The sequence below is a fragment of the Trachinotus anak genome, unplaced genomic scaffold (assembly GCF_046630095.1).
Source record: "Trachinotus anak isolate AG129_WGS33_773 ecotype Australia unplaced genomic scaffold, CSIRO_AGI_Tana_v1 ptg000021l, whole genome shotgun sequence".
NCBI lineage: Eukaryota > Metazoa > Chordata > Actinopteri > Carangiformes > Carangidae > Trachinotus > Trachinotus anak.
Genome location: NW_027273872.1, coordinates 12888308 through 12899249, shown reverse-complemented (window position 1 = coordinate 12899249; position 10942 = coordinate 12888308). Strand labels below are relative to the sequence as shown.

Genomic DNA, 10942 nt, shown 5'->3' with positions numbered 1-10942 from the left:
TGCTTGTTGCTGTTGTTTCTTCTTAACTATAGATATTTTCCTCTGTAGTCTCTGTAATTTACAGCAGCACAGCTCTTACAGGAGGAGAGGAGAAGACCGAAAAGCAACTAGAGAGGAAATTAAGAGGTTAAAGTCGAACAGAGACAGATTTATAATTTTTCAGCTGTTCAATATGTTCTGTGAAGTGTATCTCAGCACACAGTGGTCATCATGTTGTTCTGAATCTTTCTCCAGCATTTAACTCTGATGGATAAGTCCCTTTATATTTTAATCTAGATGGTTAGATTACTGCGTATTCATCTTTTACGTCACTGCACACTGAGCATCGAACCAGGTGGTGCAAACAGTAGCACAACAGCCAGGAGATCAGTGTCACCCTTCAAAATGCCCAAACTCTCAAACAACTCGGTGGTCACTGTCCTCTTATTGCGCGGTACCTGAAAACCTGTTACCCCCGCCCCACTAACCTTCAGAAGCTTATGAAGGGGGGCCTTCTCATCATCAAGTAACAATGTTCAAATCTAGATCAAAGTATTGTAAATCACTATCTATCTAATCTATACATAATTATGCATAATTTTAGTCCTTAATAAAATGTAAACAGGTGACTTATATAAAAATCCACCCCTCATACAGTTGTCGTGAAGGAGGAATTTAGCTAAAGAGACCAAACCTGTTTTTGTACCAGGCTGTAAACATGTTTATTCCTGCTGTAAAGTTGGACATTTTAACATGGGAGTCTATGGGGATTGAGTCACTGTTGGAGCCAGACTCGAGTCGTCATTAGAGGAACTGCAGGTTGTAGCTCTTCAGCGTTGCCTTTGTTTTTCAGCCCCAGAGGTAGCAGCTTGGTTTTTACAGTACTTTTTTTCCATTTGTAACTGTTTATGAAACTTTGTGGGAGATTATTGTTTCGTTATCAACAGTTATGATGATAATGATTCATAGACTGTATGTTGCAAAACCATTACTGCTTCTCCTCTGATTTGTACATCAAAGTGTTTAATATTTCTCTGGTGCCACTTAAAATCCTCCACAAACAAAACATGACATTATTGTTATGGATGTATGTTTATTTTGTTTTCAAACCCCAAATGAAGAGGAGAAGGCAAACAAGCTTTTCTGAGAAGGTCGTTTGAGGGTTCAGAATGCATCACATGATCCTCACAAGTATACTTTTTTACTCCTTGTTGCTGATCATGAGGTTCCGGAGCCGGGCGATACCATTTCTTTCTCTTTTTTGAGACCTTTCTCTCCAGTTCTTCCAGCCAGGCCTTCATGCTGGTTTCCGTCATTTCCATCTCCTGGTCCTTCTCCCGCAGAGTCATCATTAGCTCATCTGTGGACTGAAGGAGGGATGAAGTCTCCTCCTGCCGCTTGAGACGGTTCCTCTCTAACTGCAGTTCACCTTCTTCCAGAGCAGCCACTAGCTCATTGTTGCCCTGGTCAAGCTGAGCCACACAGAGAGCTCTGGACCTCTTCATCCTCTCCAGCGGGGAGGTTTTCTCCTGCTGCCTGTTTTTGTTCCCTCTTCTGCAGTGTTTCCTTGAGGTGCTTGTTGTCTTTCTCAAGGAAGGTTTTCTGTTGCAGGAAGCAGAGGTGCTCTGCCTGCAGCAGATCTTCTGCCTTTATGTGGGCAGCTCTGAATTTGATGCTCTCCGCTCTCACTTCTTCCAGTTTTTTCCACAGTCCACAGTCTTTTTTGCATCTTCCTTCTCTTTCAAAAAGAGCAGCCTTCATCTTGTCCTGGGTCTTCTAGAGCTTCACAGTTTGAGCTCTCTCGAATGCACGATCTCTTTCCACGTCTTCTGCTCTTGAGTGAGCCTCAAACTCTGCAGTGTCTTTATCAAAGATCTGCACCTTGACGCAATGAGTGGTGGTCTCCAGGTTATTTTCAGCCACAGTGCGTTGCAGCTTCTCAACCCAGACCTCCAAGTTCATCGCCTCCACTTCATCTTGAAGGGCCTCCTTCTCTCTCTGCATGGCCTCCTATTTGAGTTGTTGTCTGAAGTCTGCTGCTCAAGGTCATTTTTAACTCTCTGCATGAGCTTCTTTGTCTCTTTTAGCTCACATTTCAGAGCCTTGGTGTTACTCTGTGAAGAGTAGACATTTTTAGCCTGAGCCTCATCTACCACGGCTTTCAGGCCACATATCTCCCTCTCCATCAGCTCTTTTTCCTAGCTCCAGATGTTCCCCTTTTTTTGGTTATCGGAGCTGGTCTAGGAGATTCACCAGTGAGTCTTCTTGGATTTCCAGCAGGACTCTCCCCTCAGTGCTGCTCTCTGTGAGTCTGGCATCGCTGTCCTCCTCAAGTTCAAGCACTTTTTGCGTGGCAAAAAGCTTCAGATACTGAGAAAATGACGTTATGCACAAGTCCAATGCAAGTAATGCATAAACCAAGCTTAAACATAAACAACAACAGGACAACAGCCCAAATGAAGAGGAGACAACAGACAGTTCATAGACCTATTACAAAAGAACATATAGGTTACCATACAACACATGTCAGACAAAGTGATGAAGATGGTGAGTGAAGCAAAAGAGGAAGGAAAGAAGCGAAACGAGGAAGGAAATGCAGCATTTAAACACGTTGCTTAGGAAAGCAGTAATTTATTTTCAGAGCATGAGAGGAACCTCAAAGATGAAGGGAAGAAAGGGAGGGAAGAAGTGAAGGAGGCAAGGAGACAGGATGAAGGGGAGGGAGGAGGAGTAAATCAGTGTCGGAGACTCTGACGCGGAAGAAGAATCAGCCTCCGAGAAGGAAGAAGGAACCGAAATGAAAGCAGCCCCCGTCAGCCTGGATTCACACTTGTTGATTAATGTTTATCTCCAGCTCCGAGGCCGGCCTCTGGACTTCTTCCCACCCGGTTTCGCGTATTTATCCTGGGTCTGGCGCTGCTGGTGTCAGGCTGCATGGCTGACAGACAGGCTGTGATCGTCTGTGAACGCTTTGACTGAAAAAAGATCTCCCATCTATGTCATAGTCTTCATACCGCCGTGGACGCACTCAGCATCCAGCTTCACTGGACCAGCATTTCATCTTTTATTCATTCCGCTTCCCCAGCGAGGAACTCCGGGAATCACACGGAGCACGGCGCTCTCTTCCCCGTGCAGTGCCGCTGGGTGGCACCGCTGTCTCCGGGCGGAGGGACTTCGATCTCGGCGTGGTGGACGACCTATTCCCCGTGAGAAGACGACGTCGAAAAGGTTTAAAAGCCGAACATCACTGCCTCCCTAGAAAACCAGATCTGTGTTTTAAGAAGGTGGATACACGGTTAATATTTCAGGATTTGGATATTGTGAACTGTGGGGCGGGAAGCCCAGCGAAGACACACCGACCGCGGCGCCCTCTCCGCCGGGCAGCACCGCTGGGTGGCACCGCTGGGTCAAGCCGGTGGGATGAATCCTCTTTGGAGGTTAACAACGCCACATTCATAGGAAAACTAATCTCGTTTGGATCCCGACGTCGTGACCAGTTATCCTAGTCTGTATTTCTGGACCTGTGTAATTAGCTTCTGAAGCCAGGGCACACACCGAGCACGGCGACCTCTCGGCGGGCTGCGCCGCCGTGTCCGGCACGGTGGTGAGTCTCACCGCCGGGGGTGGGATGTCTTCTAGAAACCCTGGCTTCTCTGCGTCAGACGTGAATATACTCAATCCCCCTGCGGCCACCCCCCTGTCGGCGAGTGTGTGTGGAAAGATATGGCCGACTCCGGCCGGGCCAGACCGGCGGACCCTGACGCTGCGGACAGCCCGCTGACCGTGAAGAAGAGGACGCAGCAGTCTCCCGGGCTCCGGCCCAAGTACCAGAGCTCCGCGCCGGGCCACTGCTTCAAGAAAGTCACCCTTACCAAACCCACCTTCTGCCACAGCTGCAGCGACTTCATCTGGGGTCTCATCGGCTTCCTGTGTGAGGGTAAGCCTGTGCACACTAAGACCTGCAATATACAGAGGAACCTGTGTATTATTTATAAAACACCATGAATCTTTTAGAGCAAAACTTGAACTCACACCCGACATTAAGTGCATCTACTGATGTAGTCCTAGTGGGAACTGAGCCACCAGCCCATGCTGCTGTGCTGCTGCTTTGCTCTGCTGCAGGTGACCCTGTTTTGTGGGTGTCAGGTGGCGCTTTCAGTCATTTTAACTGTGTAACTGCACATTTAACCTAAACCCAGCTGATGTTTCTCCTGTGACATGGAGCTGATCTGTCACATATGAGACCAGACTGGATCCAACGCTACCAGGCTCAGCTGTAGTTTTAAGCATCATTCAGACTGAGAAGCATGAACAACCAGGAAGCTTTCCTTTCCTTCCTGTTCTTCCTTTCCTGGCCTTTGTCCTTCTTGTCCTTTTCCTTTTCACTAAGCCACAACTTAATCATGAATTCAACAAGCAAACTGAAGTACACACACAACAACCTGCCCAGTAACACTCCGTGTGTGTGTGTCTGTGTGTTTTTGAGGAGGTGTAAAGTGTCTGTTGCACAATCGTAGCTGCAGTCAAGTCCTGATTTACTTCCTCTGGTTGGCATGGCAACAGGAGACTGGCAGGGATGCTCTGTGCTGGAAGAATGTGTATGTGTGTGTGTGTGTGTGTGAGAGAGAGAGAGAGCGAGAGAGAGAGAGAGCAGAGACATGACCATCATCATAATCACAAACAGCAGATGCATTAAAAGCTGCAGCAGAACAACAATACTGCTTCCTGTAAAGGCTCAGCTGGATTACGTAACGTTTCTTCTTTAAGCCTTCACTTGGAATTAACACAAACCTGTGATGTCACCAAACTGCTTCATGTGTCCGTGAATATTTCACACAATAACAAAACACCATGTCTTTTAATCATGGAGACATTTATGTTTACTTAACTAGAAGCTACAGATCCACATTTGAGCGGAGAGAGTTGGTCAAGCTCTTAAAGGATAATTATACTGGTATTTTTTTCCTCTCAGTATGAGGGGCCACCTGCTCCAGAGATGTTTCTCCCCATCCTGTGTTCTCATTTGAATTTTTCCTTCAAGGAGCCATTTGTAAGTTCTGCTGCCGCTACATAGCCGACGTCAGCATTAACAGCTGTTCACTTTGCAACTCTTTAGCTGAGATCTGGGAACAGAAGAAGTCAGACGGGTCAAGAGACTTGAGGAGTTGGACGATCAGAAAGAGTGGAAAACAAACCTGAAATGTCAGAAAATGAGGGCAGGCAGTGAAATTATTACACAAACAGTCCCACATCAATGTGTACATACCGGTACATGCAGTTTACGTGGTTAGTACTAAATAAAAGAACCACTGACCTGATAAAAAATAGGTCAGTGGTTCACCATCCCTTTATGCTTGGAGAGAAACAAAAACTCTACACTTGTCGGAGGCCACATTATTTGTGAGCAGTTGAATAGTTAAACCAAAGAGTGACTTGTTTTCCTTTGTTTCATTTTAATCATTTGTTAGGCCTGAAGAAGTTAAGTGATAACGTCACTGAAAAGAAAAAAGGTATAAGGTACAGTAAGGCAGACTTTATTACCCTTTTCCTCATATATATCATATTCATAATACAAGGGAACAAAATAATAATAAAGCAGCAATAGAAAAGACATGAAGTACAAGAATGGTAAAGTACAAGTGTTAGGCTGAGTAAGGAAGAGTCACACATATAAACAGTAAAAAGTTATGACAAATAGAAATTAAATAAATAAAAAAGAAGAAAAACAGAGATTAGAGGAAAGTCTGGAAAAAATGAAAACAACTCTGTTGCCCTTCCGGGTTATAACCCAAGTCTTTGTGACTGTTTGGATCCAGAGCCCTGGAGTGAGAACCACTTGTTTACTTCAGCCTTAAGATGAATGAATTGTTGGTTTGTTTCCAGCCTGGGTGATCGTCTGACAACTCTTGTTTCTCAGTCTTTTACATGGTGTCAGTACAGCACAGTGTTTATTACTGAAAGAAATGAAGGACACATATAAAAATGAGGCCTGAATTATAAAAAAAACAACTTTTCTTCTATAAATATTAACTTTCCAGCAGCTGAAAATCTTGTTTTCGAGTTTTAACTCCTCTCTAATTGGATTGGTTCATGATAGGTGTTGCCGTATTAGAATATGAAACATGTAATTAGTGTTTTTGAATGTCCATGGTTTTCCTTCTTCTATTCATTGTCTTCAGTTTTCAATGTGCTCCTCTGTTTCTTTTCAAATTAAATACGAGGCAGACTTCAAAAAGACTCTTCTTGGTCCTCAGTGCATCTCTCTGAGGCTAAAAATTGATTTTGTCGACAGGAAACTGTGACTTCTGTAGGAGAGGAATTCTGTGGGTGTTCTGTTCCTCCGAATCTTGTTTTTCCTGTTTTTTTGGAAACGAGTTCGTAAAACTAAACAATTAAGTGCGGCAAATTCTCATACTGGAGAAGCTGGAACCACTGTGCTGTTGACTGATTAATATATTAATTTGTCTGACGAAAGTCGACGTCTTCGTTTCACTACACAGTCCTGCGGCACGGTCAAACTGATTTACATTCACACTATGCATCTTGTGGCCACACAGTTTAAACTTCTACTTCTACCACTTGAACTGTTTGTGTCGAAAAAAATTAAACACACTCTAAATCGAGTCATTCTGTTAAGTTCTGACAGTGAGAAATCTGAGCACTCAGCCAAGTGCTTGCTGAGTCAGTGGTATTGAGTAACAGCCTTTATCAGAGGTTTCAGTTGTGTGTTAGAGCTCCTGGACAGGAAAAACCTGCCTGATCTCCTTGGTCCAGAGTGTTTCAGATGATGGCGCTGAGCTGAAACACACAGGGTGGTTGCCTACAAAGTGTTGTTGATGTGCTCAGTGTGAAACTGCCCAGAGTGAACATGTGAGGTTTACCACAGTGTGACAAAACAGGCAAAAAACACCACAAACTAAATGTCAGTTCATTGACACACATACACAGGCAGAGTGGGCGGGGTGGAGATACATCCACCTCTTACTTTTGTTTAGCTGACAGCCTCTTTTAAGACTCAGTCAAGTGTCTTCTGTCTTTGTCTTAAAGCATTTTTATCACTCATATATTTTCGTTATTCACATCGCAGCACGTTAATGCCGTATTTGAAATTGTTCAAGCACGAACCCTGAACGCAGCCTTTTATCTGAACTCTGCAGTTTCCTCCTTATTGAGCAGATCAGAACAGAAGACATTCTTGACACAAATAGCAGCAGTGAGAAGATGTAAAAGGTTTCCTCTCTCTAATAACTAAACTGTCTCTAGCTGACCCTGTCCTCTTCCTCCTCCTCCTTGGTAAAAGTAACTCAGTATAATCCAACAGTCCAGCAGGAAATCCTCCTCCGTGAAGGTTATAATGTTCAGTTTTAATTGAAATTGTTATAGAGAGCTGCTGATTCAACTGTATGGTCATGTTGGAGGCTGCAGTTTAGCTTGCGGTTGTTTTTTTCTTGTTTCTAGCATGATAATGTACAGCAAAAAAAAAAGACAAACCAAAAAAACCAAAAAAAGAAAACATGCTAAACTAAGCTCTTAAAGTCTTAAAAAAAAGTGTTAGAACTACTGAAACCTCTCAAACACTAAGCATGTCCCGTATTTATGTAACCAAGCTGAAAATAATCTCGTTTGGATGCATTTAAAATTAGAAAGAACTACCAAGCAACTAACGTTAGCCAGCTAATGTCTAAACACGCTAAAACTGCAAGGAACCAGTTTCTGATGTGATTAGAAACAAGAAGAAAATAATCGTTAGAATTAACCAGGTTTCTTCTCCCTGCTTTAACACTGTACTGCCTATACAACATTTGTTGAGTCTGCAGAATTTCATTAGCATGCTAGTATTAGCATACCCTACCTCCTATTGCTGATAATAACACAGCTGTGTCTTTTTTTTCCTTTTTAAACCTTTTAATACTTTATCTATATCAAAAACAAAAAACAAAAAACAAATGGAATGGCATTAAATATTTTCTTCAGTCAGCAATCAGAGCCCCATGTGAAAGAGTAAATTGACAGAAACCTATATAAATAAATAGCCAGCAGTTTTTTTTTTTTAGATTAGCTTTAAGTAGCAGATGTTTCATTTTTAGTTTGATGGTTAGCAGGCAAAGTGTTTGCTGTCTTATTTTTTTAGTGTGTTTAGCGAGCATACTAACATTTGCTAATAAAAACAGTATTTTTTCTAGTTTGGGAACTTATCTATGCTATCTGTGCTTCTTTATGCTTCTGGACAGTGTTTATGACAGTTGTCTCAGCCTGTTCATTTTATTTGTATTGTATTTATTGTTATACTGCCCTCTGGGCCAGGTTTCTCTGGAAAAAGAGACCATAAATCTTTCATTCAATTCGACTTGTATCTGGTTAAATTTAAATTAGCATGCTTCAAACATTTCATCCAACTTTTTAAGGTTACCTCATGTTTCATATGATATTTGTTGATGTCATCTCTCTTTATTTTGACATTTGTGGACATATTTTTTTGCAACGATATAGTCGGAATTAATTTCAAAGCACAAACTCTTATTGTTCTCAAAAAATAATAATCATGACTTTTGTCCAATATTTCTATAACAAAAAAGAAAATTATGGTTAACGCAAAATAAAAATTATAATGACACAACAGATATATATATTTCTGTTCTTTCTCCACAACCTAAGTTGATATTACTTCATCGCCCGTAGATTCAGTTTGAATTCTTCTGTTTTAGTTTGACGTTTAGTTTTCATTCCTCTGGTTGTGAGTCACAGTGGCAGATTTCAGTAAAGGCCATGTGTTATTATCTGCAGCAGAAGCTGATAATGATATAATCCAACCACCTACAGAAAACAGCCTGAAGGTCAGAAGTGTGTTGGATCTGCAGGGAATTGAGCCGCCACCCTGACAGTGTTAGTGCCTTGCTCAGTGGTCTCTGTCCTCTCTGTCTCCTCCTCAGTGTGTAACTTGATGTGTCATGAGAAATGCCTGAAGACGCTGCGATCCGTTTGTTCCTGCGTGACTCCATCTGTTGTCCGGGTGAGTAACAAACAGCTGAAACTCTACACACGCCCCGACATGGTGTTTATTGATCAGCACAGCACTGATCACTGAGCCTGACTAACTGCTGCACCGATCAATAAAACAGCAATGAACAAGAGAGTGGACTGGTCTTTTTTCCTCACCTGTTCTCTATAGCTCAGGTAGCTGTGACCAGATCAGTTTTAACTGCCAGCAGCAGCAAAGAGATTAGATTCATTATTTCTATGATCCACCCTGGAGAGCGAGGGTTTTCTTACATTTTGTGATTAATACACAAACCCAACGGGAAACAGCGGACCTGGTTTGAACAACAAGCAACATGCCTCTCTGATCGGTTATGATAGTGAAGTTGAAACCCTAAAAATTTCAGCAGTAACTAAAATGTGTCCACATCAAACTGGTCTCAAACTGTTTTTTATTGTGCACTGTGCTCTTTCCCTTTGATGTTAGTATTATAGTCCATGAAACTGTAATATTTCATGACATTTGCTCATGTGGTCTTTATTTAAGATGCTGCAGAGAACTGTAAATAAAGGTAGACGTGGCCTCTGTGATGTCACCCATATGTTTCTGAAGAGCGGTTTTGAAGCTCAGAGCGAGCTGCTCCACCTTGCTTAATGCTTAATGCATTGTTGTCAAATGAGAAATAGAATTGTAATCTTCGTTCAAAAACTAGGTTAACATTATTTAGCATTAATAAGCAGTAAACAAACGGTTAATAAATGGTATATAACATAGTATAAATGTAGTTGTTCAGTGTTTATTAATGTTCAGTATCTATTCTATGTATTTTATATGATTGAGTGTTTCATTATGTTGTTGTTTATTATCTCTTTATACAGCAGCCTCCACTGATGTATGTCACAAGAGAAGTTATATAACTACATTATACTGTAGTTTGAAATAAACCATTCAATAATTATTTGTGTATTGTTATTAATGATATAATGGGGGATTTTAAGTTGTGTTTCTTAAGTAAAAATGTGACCAAACATTTCACACCGACACATTTTGATCTGTACTCAGATCTCCACTAAAGAAAACAGATATAATTTGTGTGAGTCTTTCTCTGTGGACGAGAGTTTGTCTGTGAGCACGCTCCATGTTGCCTCTATATCCTGATGTGTTTTGGTGAAATGCAGCTGCAGGCCCCCTGAGTTCAGAGGCCCTCGGGCACCGGCCCCGTCACCCGGTGCTTGATGTTAACATGTCATGTTGTTATGTAACGTGTCATGCTGTTTCAGTAATGGCTTGTGTTGTTGTCATATCCAGGGTTTAAGCAAACTAGAATCATCCTAATCCTCTGCTGAGCCACAATACGACTCTAATCTAAGTGTTCATAAAGGACTGATGAATTAATAACGAATGAAAGAATGAACATGAAAAAAACTACAGCTACAGCAAATCTCCATCTGCTGTCCCTGCGAGCTGTCACTGTGCATACTAGAACATTCTGGGTTAGTATTTATATTTTAATCAAACAGGAGATGAAAGTGGAGAAAGTTCTTTTGTGGAGGACTATTTTCAGAAAAGGACTAACACACGTTTACAGCAGCAGTTTAGGTGGGATTGTCTCAAAAATCCATTTTTAAAAGTCTGATCTTTTTCTTTACTGTCAAAAACCCAATCAAAAGACCAAAACATTTTGTTAGTCTGTCTCTTAATTCCTCCCTCCTCTGTCTGTGACTCTCACCTCTGAGTTCATTGGTTCCCCCTGAAGATGCGAACCTTTAAAAACACCTCACAAATGTATAGTTTCATTTCATTTTTTCAGTAGTTTCCTCAAATGACTGCTCACTGTAGCTTTTATCAAACAACAAGAGGAAATGTTGACTTTGTTGGGGACTGTTTTCAGCAGCGGATTAATTTACATTTGGTGCTGCAATGAGTGTTTATGGCAGAAAGACAAACATGTTTTTGTTGACATGTTAACATTTTATTTTGTTGCTA

General features: G+C 41.8%; 1 protein-coding gene across 1 annotated transcript in view; it reads left to right on the top strand.

Moving 5' to 3' along the window:
- Positions 1-1449: 1449 nt before the first annotated feature.
- Positions 1450-10942, top strand: part of LOC139637775 (diacylglycerol kinase theta) — a 32002-nt gene continuing 22509 nt past the window's right edge. The window contains exons 1-2 of the mRNA XM_071506647.1: positions 1450-3916; positions 8910-8989. Of these exons, the coding sequence (XP_071362748.1) occupies positions 3703-3916; positions 8910-8989 (294 nt within the window). The 5' untranslated portion in view covers positions 1450-3702. The remainder of the gene's footprint in view (positions 3917-8909; positions 8990-10942) is intronic.